Source organism: Acinonyx jubatus, chromosome X (assembly GCF_027475565.1).
Source record: "Acinonyx jubatus isolate Ajub_Pintada_27869175 chromosome X, VMU_Ajub_asm_v1.0, whole genome shotgun sequence".
Lineage (NCBI taxonomy): Eukaryota > Metazoa > Chordata > Mammalia > Carnivora > Felidae > Acinonyx > Acinonyx jubatus.
Window position 1 is genome coordinate 92,324,458 of NC_069389.1, and position 16,115 is coordinate 92,340,572.

General features: G+C 41.7%; 1 protein-coding gene across 1 annotated transcript; it reads left to right on the forward strand.

The window, feature by feature from the left end:
- The first annotated feature begins 693 nt into the window (after window positions 1-693).
- On the forward strand, window positions 694-3,554 carry AGTR2 (angiotensin II receptor type 2). The gene is made up of 2 exons (XM_053201945.1): window positions 694-1,033; window positions 2,289-3,554. Exon 2 carries the CDS (start codon window positions 2,324-2,326, stop codon window positions 3,410-3,412), a length of 1,089 nt encoding a protein of 362 aa, XP_053057920.1. The 5' UTR covers window positions 694-1,033; window positions 2,289-2,323; the 3' UTR covers window positions 3,413-3,554.
- The last annotated feature ends 12,561 nt before the right edge of the window (window positions 3,555-16,115 follow it).

Sequence of the window (16,115 nt, forward strand, 5' to 3'; positions counted from 1 at the left end):
AAAGTAAGTGGCCCAGCTGAGCTTGTGGAGTTGGTCGTTGTGTCTTAGAGGCCATGTACATACCAGAACATTCTATCGCTTCTCTATTAAGTTTTTGGGCACTCAGCCGTGTTTGGCACTTAGAGTTTATTGTCGGTGTTGTCACTATCGTCATCTGTTCTTATCTTTTTTCTTTTGTCACTCTTGCTGCTGTGGGACTGATTGTAAGGCTGGTCAACCCCCCTCTCCCAACAAAAAGAAAAAACATGCTATCCCTCCTATCAGCACCTCTCCAGCAAACAGCCAACAAAAATTGCTTAAAGCAAGGGAGAAATGTTCTCAAGTTTAGGCTCGAGTAAAGGTGTTACCGTTCTTTACTGAACAGAGGTAAAAATCTTTTACAACCTTCACTGCTTTCCCTCTTCTCCACTCCTCAACTCGTCCTAGAATGCCAGTATCAGGGAGAAAGAAAGAGAAAATTCTGCAAATCATTATATTCTTCTTTTCAAGTGAGCCCCTGATTTCAAAATTCTCTAACACATTTGTGGAAACTTCATTTTTTTTTTTATTTGAGATTTATTTGAATGAGCTGTTATGATTGGAGACAGTGAGAATTTCAGATTAATGTTTTGCAGCCAAAAAAAAAAAAAAAAAAAAACCTCTCTGGAAAGCTGGCAAGTGTTCATAAGTCAGCCCTAGAATTATGTAGGTTGAAGGCTCCCAGTGGACAGACCGAACATATAAGAAGGAAACCAGAGATCTGGTGCTATTACGTCCCCGAGTCTAAGGGAACGAAAAAGCACAGAATTCAAAGCATTCTTCAGCCTGAATTTTTAAGGTAGGTCTGCACAATTTCTATATACTGTACTTGGAAAGTAGAACATACATTAAACGAAAATATTTTTTTGTGGATGAACTTTCCCTTTTTCCTGTATTTTAACACTGTATTTTGCAAAAACTCTTAAGTTATTAAACTACTGTTTCTCTTACAGGGGTGCACTTAGGAACTAGGCAAGCTGATTTATGATAACTAAATTTTAAACTCCAACAACCAGTAAGTCTTCAAGTGGGTTTATTTTAGATTCTTTCACGTTACTTTGTTAGGTCCAGATGATGAGAGAATGAGCTTTAGACAAAAATGAGAACTTTTGCTGTTTACTAGGAGATTCTTTGGTGATTACGTTTTTCTTTGAGTAGTTTATATGTATTTTGGAACTATCAAAAGTAATAGTCTTTCCTTTACTGTGTTTATCTTCAGCTAATTTTCTTTTGTTTTAAAGCAACGTTGCTCCTAAAAAAAAAAAAAATAAACCAACCCGGTACCACAGAGCGTTGATTATAACATTTGAGAGCCATGTAGCATTGTCATTATTTTGTTGTGTTAAAACTGAATGGTAGCAAAGGAAAAATGATACAATTATCTCACGATTCATCATTGATGTTCAATTCTTATTTCATTGAGCAATCAAAAGTGTTTCTACTTGACCCTAAATCAGGTTTGGCTATTTTTTTTTTCTCGTTCTTTTCCTGATTGAAAAAGAAAATGGATTTCTTTTCAAACAGATGAAATATCTATATGAAAAATGAATAGTCTCTATTAAAATGTGAATGGGGGCTGTTAGAAATAGGGGCACATTCCATAATTTCCTCTTAATGATACTATTATTGTGAAAACAATGGAAAAGTGGGAGCAAAGGAATTATTTTTCATTAGGAAAAACCAACCACAACCCCCCATCTCAATATGTTCCTTTTGCATATTCTCGTTTTCAGTCTTTTGTACACTTACTTATTTTTTCCATAGCTTATGTTACTTACATTTTCCATAGCTGTAATGATTTGTACATAATTAGTTACTTGAATAAGGCATTTCTCTATGCAATAGCAGGCAGCTGTGTGGTTTCTAGAAAGTATACAGACTGAGATATGTGCTCAAGTGTTTTTGAAATATTAACTTTTCTTATTTCTTGAGGCCTTCTTTATTCGCTTCCCATATTTCTATTGATTTCCCTTAAGCCTCTTAAAAATATGATAGAAAGGATGGGCAAAATAGAGTTTTGTTCAGAATTTTCGGTCCCTGATGCTGAAATGTCTTAACTGCTTGGTACTGTTGAGGAAATCCTCTGTTCTTCTTCAAGAAGCAAAATCCATTCTTATTTCCCAAGGTGTGGTTGTGGTTCCCAATGTTTTCTGTAATCGCCCACCTTCTTTTTTGCTTTCAAGAAACTTTCAAAACGCTAAAGATTTAAGGACGTCCTAAACTCTGTATGTGTTCTGAGAGTTCCATTTTTTTTTTTTTTATCTTCACAGGAGGCATAAGAATTAGGAGCTGCTGACCTTTCAGTATGAAGGGCAACTTCACCCTCGCCGCCATCAGCAAAAACATCACCAACAGTCTTCACTTCGGACTCGTGAACATCGTTGGCAACCAGTCTACCTTCAACTGCTCGCATAAACCGTCAGATAAGCATTTAGACGCAATCCCTGTCCTCTACTATATCATTTTTGCGATTGGATTTCTTGTCAATACTATTGTGGTTACACTGTTTTGTTGTCAAAAGGGCCCTAAAAAGGTGTCCAGCATTTACATCTTCAACCTGGCTGTGGCTGACTTAATGCTCTTGGCTACTCTGCCTCTCTGGGCAACCTATTACTCTTACAGATATGACTGGCTCTTCGGCCCCGTCATGTGCAAAGTTTTTGGCTCCTTCCTGACCCTGAACATGTTTGCGAGCATTTTTTTCATCACCTGCATGAGTGTCGATAGGTACCAATCTGTTATCTATCCCTTTCTGTCTCAAAGAAGGAATCCCTGGCAAGCGTCTTACATAGTTCCCCTGGTCTGGTGTATGGCCTGTGTGTCCTCGCTGCCAACATTTTATTTCCGAGACGTCCGAACCATTGAGTATTTAGGAGTGAATGCTTGCATTATGGCTTTCCCACCCGAGAAATATGCCCAATGGTCAGCTGGCATTGCCTTAATGAAAAATATCCTCGGTTTTATTATCCCTTTGATATTCATAGCAACGTGCTATTTCGGAATCCGAAAACACTTACTGAAAGCCAACAGCTATGGGAAGAACAGAATAACGCGTGACCAAGTCCTAAAGATGGCGGCTGCTGTCGTTCTGGCATTCATCATCTGTTGGCTTCCCTTCCATGCTCTGACCTTCCTGGACGCTCTGGCCTGGATGGGTGTCATTAATAGCTGTGAAGTTATAGCCGTCATTGACCTGGTACTTCCTTTTGCCATCCTCCTGGGATTCACCAACAGCTGCATTAATCCCTTTTTGTATTGTTTTGTTGGTAACCGGTTCCAGCAGAAGCTCCGCCGGGTGTTTAGGGTTCCAATTACTTGCCTCCAAGGCAAGCGAGAGAGCGTGTCGTGCCGAAAAAGCAGTTCCCTTAGAGAAATGGAGACCTTTGTGTCCTAAGCGTGCGAGTGGAACGCAGGGTGACAGCACGGCCACTTGGTTTGAGGTTCCCTGGAATTATCTTTTGGATGGCTTGAGTGACATGATAAGTTTTGCCCTTGACGGAATCTGGTCTCACTGTTCCAGAACAGGAAACCAAACGTAGCTGCAGTCTATCGGCACAAGGCTGTCATTGGGAAGACAGATCCGTAACCTAGCAGTAACTGAGGATTTATCTCAAGTTATCATTAATAACAAATTGTGAATGGTGATTTGGGGTTTCAGATTTCTCCTGGACGAATGATGAAGTTTTTTTTTTTTTTTTATTGGTTTTTTTTATGTCCACTTTTCATCAGGCTTCCCTCTTGAACCAAGGGCAGTTTTTTAACTCCTTGCATTATTTACATTTCTAAGTGAAGTATACTGCAGTAGATTGGTACTGAATTATTCAGGCTCTAGGCAAATGCCTTCAACTTTAAAAAATATTATAAGTAATCACCTTTTACATTTTACTTGAGCGTAGGTTTATATTTAAGACATAGCTACATATTGAGTAGGGCTAGGAATATAGATTAGATCACCTGTGCTCCTACATTTATCTTATTTTTACAGTTATAGGAAACAAAATGTATAATAATGTAGAAATAATCTAGATTTGAGATTAACAAATATTTGAGTGCGCACTAACCTCTGAATAAACACTTTTTAAAAAACTTTCTATCCATTTTCACTATTGTTTGGAGATTTCTACGTTCTCCGATAATTTTTTGAAAACAATAACTAAACACCGTGTAGTGTTGTAAAATGTAAAGGTCACTTTTTACATCCTTGACCTTTTGGTGCTTTGATATATAGGAAGTTGACTTGACTTTTATTATTGATGCTCTCGTTCTGGGTTGCTTCCCAAAATATCTGCGTGGCTTCTTTAACTCTTTAATTTGTAATAAACCTTTAACTGGCTAGGAAACATTTATGCCGGGATGGAGTTTTGATACCCAAGGAGACAAAGAGGTCCAGCCAATGACAACTTTGGTGTCACATAGAAACCCCTACCTGTCCGGGCAGTGTAATGTGCCTTTGAAAGTAGAGACCACGGGCAGACTTAACTTGTACGGGTGGATTCTGTTTCTTCCAGATTTTATAGGATTCTGTGGCACTCTCTTAAATCAATCGCTGGTCCATAGGCCTCTTTTTCCACACTATTAGTACTCCTGTCAGGAGTACCTAGAGTTTACGTAGAGCATGAGTCCTAATTTTAGAAGTTAGACATTTCATTCTGCACCAGCCCCATATTAGACCAGGTTACCTAGGACCTTCCTAGACCAATGCTGACCTCTGAGGTAGAAATAAAAGTTTCAAGGACTTAGTGTTTCTGCCTCGCTCCAAGGCTATAGATTAAAGAATTCTCTCACCCCACCTTCTGGGAAATTTCCTAATTTCATGTACTCTATTATTATCAATGAAACAAATAGCTAAATGTGTAACCAACTCTGACTTCATATCCTAAATAATTTTGTCAAACATTGCATATAAATAAAATCTTGAATTGGGAGATCATGTGTACCTACTTTTTCTTTTAATTTTTTAATTTATTTACTTTTTAAAGTTTATTTCTTTGGGGGGGGGAGGGGCAGAGAGAGGGAGGGAGGGAGAGAAAAATCCCGGGCAGGCTCCCATGCTGTCAGCGTGGAGCCCAACATGGGGCTTGAACTCACGAACTGTGAGATGGTGACCTGAGCCAAAAGCAAGAGTCAGACGCTTAACCAACTGAGCCACCCAGGTGTCCCACTTTTTTTATTTTGACTACTTCCAAGTATGGAATCTTAACCTTCTGGTGTACCCGTATCCTCCTTGCAATCCCTACTGATACTTTATAGTTTCAGTCCTCACCAGTCCTTCTTCTTCATGCACTCTTCTAAGTCTCTCTCTCTCTCTTGACTCTTCAACCATAATTCCTTATTAATGAGGAAAAGAAAGTCCAGATTGTCTGTAGTCAAGACCATAAGGGATCTGGTCCTTCCCAGCCTCTCTTGGCTTTTTCTGTCTCTGCCCTCTCTCTCTCACATTCTATGTTCAAGCGTCACAAAGGGACTTCCTGCTTTTTTAAGGCCTAATGTTGTTTCCTGCCTCTCTGCTTTTGTTCACACAACTCTGTGGTCCTGAACACCCCTCCAATCATTCCCACCCCCAGGATCTCTCATTCAGTTGATGAACACCCACTCAGCTTTGATCATGCAGCTCATGTCAATTCCTTTACCACAATAACATTTATTACACTAATGACAATACACTCCCCCACCCACGGGAGCTCCGTTAATGAAGAGAATTGTTTCTCTTGTTCTTGGGATTTCAATTCTGGCTTCCACTGCCATAGGAGGCCAGTACTGAGCTGTAAGTAGTTCTCTGAGGCTTGGACTACAGTGCTCTTTCCTGAGACTAAGAACAAATGTCAGCTGAAAAGGTGGTGCATGAACATGCGATCTCTGACTGCAGCAATGTACAAAGGTATAAATATCCTCTTTTCCTTTTAAAAATGTAAATTTCAGGTAAGCTTCTCAGCGAATGAAGCTATTCTTCTCATTTTGGCCGTATTTCCAGGCATTACCTAATCTCCTTCCTTTTTCTACGGCCCCTCCTTGATTCACATCACCCATGCAATGTCCAACAGCCACGTAATTATATCAACAATAGCTACTATTAGGTGAATATTATATGCGGTATACTATTACACGCATTTTATATGAATTATCCCATTTTATTTCCACAATGACTTACTTATTCTCATTTTGCAAACAAGGACACTGAGGGGTGCCTGGGTGGCTGAGGTGGTTAAGCATCCGACTCTTGATTTCATCTCAGGTCGTGATCTCATGGTCGTCGGATCAAGCTCCGCATTGGGTTCTGGGCTGAGCATGGAACCTGCTTGGGATTCTGCCTGTGCCTCTCCCTCGACCCCTCTCCTGCTCCCATATTTGTTTTCTCTCTCCCTCCCAAAAAAAAATACGCACACACGCACAGGGGCATCTGGGTGGCTCCGTCGGTTGAGCATCCGTCTTTGGCTCGGGTCATGATCTCAAGGTTCGTGGGTTCGGGCCCCTCGTCGGGCTCTGTGTCGACAGTGCGGTGCCTGCTTGGGATTCTCTCTCTCTGCCACACCCCCACCCCCCTCAAGGTGAATAAATAAACTTTAAACACATACACACAAACCTCCCCCAAACCCCAAATGAGGACACTGAGGCACAAATCTTTAAATTTGGCCCTGACAGATGATCTGAGCCATCCCGACAGCAGTATTTAGTAGTTTAAATATGCATCCTAAGCTACCGAGCTGATACTCCAGAGATGGTCTTGCACCGTCCTTGAACCTTCCCTCCATACCTCATTGCTTGCACATCTCTGACCATAGCAATACAAGGTGCATATATGCGCCTATGGAGAAAAGGAGAGCAGGCAGATGAATGAGGCTTTCTCCTTTTTTCCCCACTGCCCTTTTCTTGGGCTCCATGCTGTACAGAATTACCCTGAAGTAACCACTACCCTTGCTGTCCCCTCTACCCCATACACAAAACAAGACAGACACCGCAAAAGTTTGTTTTGAGCAGCAAAACAACTTTAGCTCGGTGAAATGTGATTATATGGGGTTACCAGGAAAATTTCTAGAAGGAATATGCATTTTTATCATTGAAAGGGCAGTATTAATTATTTCAGCATTTTATATTGCCAAATTAGATCTCTCAAATCAAATGTCTTGGAAAAAAATCCCTTTTTTTCCTGATCGTTTGAGGTGTGTATCTAAATGAGAGACATTCTATTTTGATTTGTCTTCTTCCCCCTCCCGCCCCGGGGACCTGAGAGCAGGAAACTGTTTGGTGGCCTCACACATCAACAAGGGAAAAATCCAAACTTGACAAGCTGAATTAACCACATGTGTTAACTGAAGTCAGAAAAGGCTGAGATAATGAAGGAAATGTGGCACTTAATTATTTGTTAATTCCTAGATAAACTATATCAGCAATAATTACTCACATAAAATAACAGAAATTCGTATGCTGTCACTAAAACTAATCACTTGCCCGGACAAAGACCAGGCATATACCTGAGTTGACTAGCCTTCTGGACATTCAGGTTCTCTTGCATAAACATACCTATAAAGAGTTAACATCCTCAGAAAGAGCATTCTTCTGGGATGAGAGAATTCTTTAAAAAAATTTTTTTAAATTTTTTTATTATTTTAATTTTTGAGAGAGAGACAGAGTGCAAGCAGGGGAGGGGCAGAGAGAAGGAGACCCAGAATCTGAAGCAGGCTCCAGGCTCTGAGCTGTCAGCACAGAGCCCAACACGGGGCTTGAACCCACAAGCTATGAGATCCTGACCTGAGCCGAAGTCGGATGTTTAACTGACGTAGCCACCCAGGTGCCCCAAGAAAATGCTTTTTAAAATTAGAAATAATTTTGTGTTTCTTACTAATATGTTTCTTCTAATTATGTGTTTCTTATGAGTGATTAATATTTTTCCATTGTTGAACATTTTAACTATATAGATAAAAATTAGCTATGGAGATAATCACTGTTAGTAGCATGGGGTAAGATTATAGATAGAGATATAGATATAGACATGTAAATATCTCTATATATACTATATATATGTATATAATTTTTTAATCTCTTTATCCTCATCCATATTTCTTTCTTTTTTCATCTATTATCTATTGGATATAGGCTTCACCACCCTGTGATACTTTCTTTTCTTTCTTTCTTTCTTTCTTTCTTTCTTTCTTTTTTATTGGAATATATTTTATTAATTATAAAACTTTACATTTTTTTCAAGGACTTGCATATAGAAAATACATGTTCACTAATGGGTGGATTTTTATAAAGTAAGTGGAACTTTATGTAAAATAAAATTCACTTTAGTCTTTTTTTAATATCAAATTTATTGTCAAATTGGTTTCTATACAACACCCAGTGCTCATCCCAAAAGGTGCCCCCCTCGATGCCCATCACCCACCCTCCCCTCCCTCCCACCCCCCATGTGATACTTTAATATTTAAAACACTCTGATCCCAAGTCCCCATATGCTTTACTAGAAAGTATCCTTTCTCCTCTTGTTAGATCCTCTTTTCCTTATGATAAGTCCCAACTCCTCAGAGCTTTAAGCAATCCAAGAGACTACACCTGGTTACTATTGCTTCGTGGGGGAGAATACTGGAAACTCTGACGAGACCGCTGGTCCAATTTCTGCCGTTGTTGCTACTGAATTGTTCTCACATTCCACATGAGAACAGATGGTGAGGTAGTCTGGTGCAGATTTCCATCCACTTCAAGGAGTTTCTAAGTGATCTATGCACAAGCCATCTGAGAGAGTGTAAAAGTAAAAGGAAGCCCGTTTTCCCAGTGGTACGCCCACCTATACCCAGTGCATGCCACAGTAGACAAGGTAGACAAGGTCTCGAATACATCTTTATTAGTTTTGGCATCACGGAGGAAGGATCAGCAGAAATCTAGTAGAAGGGACATGGAACCAGTCCCGGGTTCCAGTCTTCTCCTTTCTTAGATGAAGCCTTTCTGGGCAACTGGATCACAGTTCAAATTCCTTCTCAGTGAAAACAAACCTTGGATTGCGAGTAACTTGTTCTGAGAGTGTCCTGCAAGGTGAACAAACGTTTCTAATAAATTTTAACTTGATGAACGAGCGAGGTCTTACAATGTGAGTGGGACGGGACGCTGAACATCACATGATCACAACTGAGCTAATGGTTCTTGAAATTCTCTTTGATATACAAGTGCTTTGAATTACAATCATGTTTCTGGAATGAATTAGGCTCACAAACCAAGGTTTTACTTGGAGAGGGAACAGGTAGTAAGGCTGATGTTGCTTCTTGATTGATGACACTAGTAAGTGACATCTCAGTGCATAACTTTGAACTTAGAAAAAAGAGTCTCGTACTTAATTTCCTTTTTTTCAAAAGGCCTTTTGGCCAATTGCTTCTTCCCCCAAATCCCCAAGCTCAATGTGCCAATATGTATGGGATGCAGTTGATATAGATCCGTTTGCCTGAAAAGTTGGAACCACCAGGCCATTGCCGAATTCCCAAATTTCCAGTTCTAGCCTTCTCTTTGAATAATGGATCCCTGCTTACTCTACATTCGTTACCAGTGAGGCGATCATTCTCATAACAAAAAAATCAGCAGTGTTTCTTGAGGTCTGAACAACTTGAAATATCTGTGGGTAATGATATGAAATGGTCTCACTGGGTATGTTAACATCTCTTGTATGTACTGATTTGTGTCTCCTCAAATTCACACGTTGAAATGAAATGTGATTGTATTTGGAGATGGAGCTTTTAGAAAACAATTAAGGTTAAATGAAGTCATAAGGATGAAAAAGTTATGTGAATACACAGTGGAAAGACAGCTGTCTACAAGCCAGGAAGAGAGCTCTCATCAGAATTAGGGGTGCATCAGTGGCTCAGTTGGTTACACGTCTGACTTCAGCTCAGGTCATGATCGTGCGGTTTATGGGTTCAAGGCCCGCATCAGGCTCCTCGCCGGTGGTGTGGAGCTTTCTTGGGATTCTCACTCTCTGCCTCTCTCTCTCTGCCCTGTCCCCACTTGCGCACACACTCTCTCTCAAAATAAACTTAAAAAAAAAAAAAAGAAAGAACTCAACCATACCGGTACCCTAACCTTGGCCTTACAGCCTCCAGAACAAAGAGGAAATAAATGTCTGTCGTTAAAGCCACCAAGTGTATAATATTTCATTATGGAAGGCCCAGCAGACTAATAGAGATTTTGGTACTGAGAGTGGTTCTAGAGGAGCAAAATGTTAAGGATGAGTTTTCTGGATTGGTCCTGGGGTTTCTGGAATTGGCTCTCCAATCGGATTAGTTTTAAATGACTCTATTTCTAGCAGTAAAGAGATTGACTGGTTGCTCCTAACGTTGCTGGACCAAGTGGGGAAAGAAACGGATGAGCTCAGGGATTTGAATTTCCGAGTTCAAGTGCTGCAGTCAATCATTTGCCAGCTTGTGTGCATTCCTTGAAGGGAATTATTACCTCCTGCAGTCTCAGGGTTGAGATCGTGGAAAATCGGATGCAGAATCTCTTTCTGCAACTGGCTGAATTACAATGCAAGTTGAACTCCCAGCCTCACCTGGTGTCTGTGGTTAAAGCGAGGGCATTAAGAAAGAACAAGAGCCTAGGGGCGCCTGGGTGGCTCCGTCGGTTAAGCATCTGACTTCGGCTCAGGTCATGATCTCACGGTTCGTGAGTTCGAGCCCCGCATCAGGTTCTGAACAACTCACCAACCGTGAGATCATGACCTGAGCCGAAGTCAGACGCTTAACCGACCGAGCCACCCAGGCGCCCTGAGCCCCCAAATTCTGACGTACTCCTTGCCAGTGGAAGAGGCCTCTCCACCCTCAGTGGTAGCAGCCTTTCTACTCCCATTTGAGGGGATTAATCCTGAGTTGCCTGAGGAAATGGTATGGTCTCCCCTTAAGTAGTTGCCATGCGACTACTTAGGACCCACACCATCACTCATCTTTGCCTTTAGGTCTATGTTAGATTCAAGTTCCAGCAGGCCCCGAAAGGGGAGGCACAAAGTTTGACCCATGAGGAGGTACACTGCACTCCAAAAGTACTACTTGAGTTTTCTCACTTACACAGACAGAAACCTGGGGAAAATGTGTGCGAATAGGTACGAAAGGTGTGGGATAGTGGTGGAAGAAGCATGAAGTTGGATCAGGTCAAATGTATTGATATTTGCTCACTAATCAGATTCTGGATTTGATGTTGCAGCTCGGGGAGTTAGTTAGAAGAGGCTCTAACCGTTTGCTTGGTTGGTTGGTTGAAACATGGGCCAAAAGGTAGACGAAAGTGAGTGCATTAGAAATGCTGAAGTTGCCTTGGTTTAATGTAGAGGAAAGGATTCCAAGGCTTAGGGAAATTGGAATTTTGAAATAGATTTGTTATTTTATTTTATTAAAAACAACTTTTAATGGACATTTACTCATTTTAGAGAGAGCTTGGGCAGGGGGAGGGCAGAGAGAGAGGGAGACACAGAATCTGAAGCAGGCTCCAGGCTCCGAGCTATCAGCACAGAGCCCGACGCGGGGCTCGAACTCATGAGCATGAAATCATGACCTGAGCTGAAGTAGGACACTTAACCAACTGAGCCACGCAGGCACCCCTGTCATTTTATTTTTAAAGTTTATTTATTTTGAGAGAGAGAGAGAGAGAAAGAGAGAGAGAGTGAGTGAGAGCAGGGGAGGGTCAGAGACAGAGAGAGAGAGAATCCCAAGCAGACTCCATGCGGTCAGTGCAGAGCCCGACATGAGGCTCAAACTCACGAACTGCGAGATCATGACCTGAGCTGAAATCAAGAGTTGGACGCTTAACTCACTGAGCCACCCAGGCCCCCCAAAGTGGATTTGCCATTTTAGACCTACTCGCCCACCCTGGGAGGGTCCAGAAGGCACACCTTTTCCCAATACAGTAAGAAATAGACCTGTAAGGGCAGCCTTGGAAGTCTTGAAGAACTCTGTTCATTCTTCTCATTGGGCCAGAATTTACAGTGGGAATTGCATTGTTAAACTGGGAAACCTAAGTGCAAAGGTCATATGCAGGTTCTGGGGTTGCAGGGGGCAAGCGGCAGTACTGAACCACCCAAGACAAGGTGGGTATAGTTGCCATACATGGATGGCAGAGTCAAAGCAGCAAAATGGTCTGACTGGCACAGACCTATGGCACTGGCTAGTTGATCACGATGTTACTGGAAGTGTAACAGGTAAGCAGCTTACGAAATTCTTAACGCTCATAAGCAGGAAAGTTCGAATTCAAGTGAACCAATGTCTAACCTGAATCATAAAAACAAAGGGTCATGGCCCCCCATTAATTCCTAGTTTTGAGTCAGTTTACAGACTCAGAATGAAGGCGAGGCCATGTCCCTTGAGGGAGGATCTCAGCCTATTACTAAAAATTTATGCGGTTAATCTCTCTCCCAGCCTTCCCTAACAGTACCTGTGGTCTTTTACCAGGGTGACTGGGCACTGGGGAAAGTGAAATAATCGAACTACTAGACTTTGGCTCTAAACTGAAATTAGTTTCACAGGACCCCAAAAGTGACTGGGGTCCATCAGAGAGTGTAGGGCCTCATGGAAGTCAGGTGATCAATGGAGTTTTAGCTCCGGTCTATCTTACAGTGGGCCCAGTGGGTCACCAGATCCGTCCTGTGGTTAGACCTCCAGCCCCAGAATGCATAGTTTGAATAGATAAGCTCAACAGCTGACCGATCCCTCACATTGGTTCCTTGACCTATGGGGTGAGGGCTATTATGGTGGCAGAGGCCAAGCAGAAGGCACTAGAACCACCGCTGCTTGGGAAAATAGTAAACTAAAAGCAATACTGCGTTCTTGGAGGGATTGCACAATCAAGGGCTTGAAAGAAGCAGGGACGGTGACCCCAGCATGTCCCCATTCAACTCACATGTTTGCTCTGCACAGAAGACGTATGGATTTCAACATGTTTGGTCTGCACAGAAGACAGATGGGTTTCATAGAATAACTGTAGATTATCCAAGCAATTGCCCAAGCCAGACATGGTTTTATTCCTTGAGCAAATTCACACATCCCCTAGTATCTGGTATGCAACCATTAATCTGGAAAGTACTTTTTTGTCTATCTTTTAGTAAAGGGCACCAGAAACAGTTTGCTTTCAGCAGGTAGGGCCGTCCTGCCTCAGGGGTAGATCAACTCTCCACCCTCTCGTAATTAATTCATGAGAATCCTAATTGCCTTCTCATTCCACAAGATATAACATCGACCCATCACACTGGTGACATTATGCTGATGGGACCTAGTCATTTAGAAGTAGCAACTTCTCGAGACGTACTTATAAAACTTGTGTACGTCAGAGCATGATACAGAAACCCAACCAAAGCTCAGGGGCCTTGTCCTCCGGTGACATTTCTAGGTAAGTTGTTGCATGTGACCCCTCCTACAATCAAAAAAGAGGCCCAATTTCTAGTAAGCCTCATTGGATTTTGGAGGCAACGTATTTCTTAGATGGGTGTGCTGCTCTGGCCCGCTTACTGAATGACCCGAAGAGCTGCTAGTTTTGAGCAAGGCCTTAGAAGAAGAGAAGGCTCTGCAGTCACTCCAGGCTGCTATACAAGCCGCTCTGCCGCATCAGTCGTATGATCCGGAAGAATCTATAGGGCAGCACAGGCCATTAGGATCTGGGAGCAAAGCCCTGCCAGTCTCTACATGTACCTTTGCCCCTTTTGAGGAACAGCCCCAGGCCTGCTATTTGGGCCTCAGTAGGGATCAAACATATGACCTGAGCTGCCCACCATGAACTCAGTGCTAGCTGACTCACTAAGCCATCAAGTTGGATGTCCGTAGCAGTATTCCATCACCAGATAGGATTGTTATATCCGTGATTGGACCCAAGCAGGGCCTGAAGGTGCAGGTCGGTTACATGAACAAGTGGTCCAAATGTCATTGGCCCACATTCCTTTTGCACAACCTTCTCTCTTCCAGCCTGCACCTGTGGCATCATGGGGAGTTCCCTTCGAGCAGTTGACAGAGGAACAGAAGATTTGGGCCTGATTTACAGATGGTTCTGCACAAGTTGCAGGCAACTCCCCAAAGTGGACAGCGGTATCCCTGCAACCCCTCTCTGGAACATTCCTGAAGGATAGTGGTGAAGGGAAATCCTCCCACAGGGAAGAACTTCAAGCAGTACACTTGGTTGTTCACTTTGCTTAGAAGGAGAAATGACCAGATGTGTCATTGTCTACCAATTGATTGCCTGTGGCCAATGGTTTAGTTGAATGGTCAGGAACTTGGAAGGAACATGACTGGCAAATTGGTGACAAGGAAATTTGGGAAAGCGATATGTGGATAGAACGCTCTGAGTACACAGAAAATGTGAAAATATTTGTGTCCCGTATAGAATGTTCACCAAAGATGAACTCAGCAGAGGAGAATTTTAATAATCGAAGGCTAACCCTTTCTATGGATATCAGTCAACCTCTTTCCTTAGCCACTTCCGACATTGCCCAGTGAGCTCATAAACAAAGTAGCCATGGTGGCAGGGATGAAGGTTATTCACAGGCTTGGCAACATGGACTTTCACTCACCAAAGACAACATGGCTAAGGTCATTGGTGAGTACTTAATCTGCCACCAGCAAAAACCAATGAGGAATCTTGATATGGCATCATTCCCTGGTACTAGCCAGTTATCTGGTGGCAGATTGATTATATTGGACTGCTTCCATGATGGAATTGGTGGCATTTTGTTCTTACTGGTGTAGACACTGTGGGTATGGACTTTCCTTCTCTGCATAAAATGCTTCTGCCCAAACTACCATCCATGGACTTATAGAATATCTTGCCTATCTTCGTGGCATTCTAAACAGCATTGTTTCTAATCCAGGAACTCTCTGTATGTTCTGCTTTAATTTTGCTGTGAATATAAAACTACCATAAAAATAGAAGTTTATTAAAGATCAAGGAAAAAACAAAATAAATAGCTAATCATTAAATCCGTATTCTTTCTAATATCTTTACTTTAATAAATAATACTATGGTTGACATCCTTGTAGTTAAATTTTTACATATTCCTTTGTTTAGTTTTTTATAATACATTTTTAAGAACGAAATTGCTATGCCAAAGGAATCAGTTCTTCATCTTCTTCTTATTCTTCTTCTTCTTGGAGTAATTTGCCATAATGACCACCACAAACTATATATGAATTTATATTTAGACCAGAAGTTCAGGAAAGTGCATGTTCAAAGCATAAAAATTTAAAGCTTTTCTCCAATTTACCTGCTCCTAACTTTGGCTTACCCTATCCTATAAGTTTATGTGTTTTTCTTCAACCAACATGAGTGGCCACTGCTTTTAACAAATATTCCTTAACCACCTTTTGGTGATCCCCACCATGGGGAAAAAAAACAAACAAACTATTTTTTACCTCATTCTTGACTAAAATACATTTAATTGATTTGTGGAAGTTATCAAAATCTGTTTCTATTGAGATCCACATTGGCCATAAGTCTGTTTTCCAAAGTCTTCTGATGATGAGCACAGGGCGAGGTACGTGAAAAGATTTCCAGTTCCAGAGTATTCCTTGAACCCATCCATTTGTAGACTATTCCAATATCTCAGTGCAATGACAAGTGGAATACAAAAATAAAATCTATTGCCCCTGCAAACCCAGGAGATGCGCTACCAATAGAGAGGGGGTATTTGGAAGGTATAAATTGGAAATAGGGAAGTGATGTAGTGCATTGTAGGTCCACATCCAGCCACCCCAAAGCAGTAGGTAAGTCGACAGACAAAAGTTGATGATCTTCAGAACTCCAACTATCCCCAAGATCAAAGGAAGTTCAGGCTGGAGAAAGAGGTCATGGATAATGGGCCAATGAAGTTAATTTTAGAGTAGAACACCTGTGCCAGTCTTGGCTGTTAGAAGGAATGATTCAGATATTCGCTTAGAGGCTAACGCCCTGAGTACAGTTCTTTAAAAAGGACACTGAGACGCGAAAAACTCTCAGAATAAGCATTGATTTCAGAGAAGAAGGGTTACTCTAGGTAATGTTTAAGTTCCAAGTGGATGGGAAACCCTCACGTAGAAAATAAACTACTTTTACACTCCTTGGGAAAGGCTGCCAGATGCATATAAACCTTTGCTTCTCTACGTCACAACTATCAGAAT

Bases quoted from the DNA above. Each gene is read 5' to 3' on its own strand.
- AGTR2 (XM_053201945.1), top strand. From the start codon at position 2,324: ATGAAGGGCAACTTCACCCTCGCCGCCATCAGCAAAAACATCACCAAC.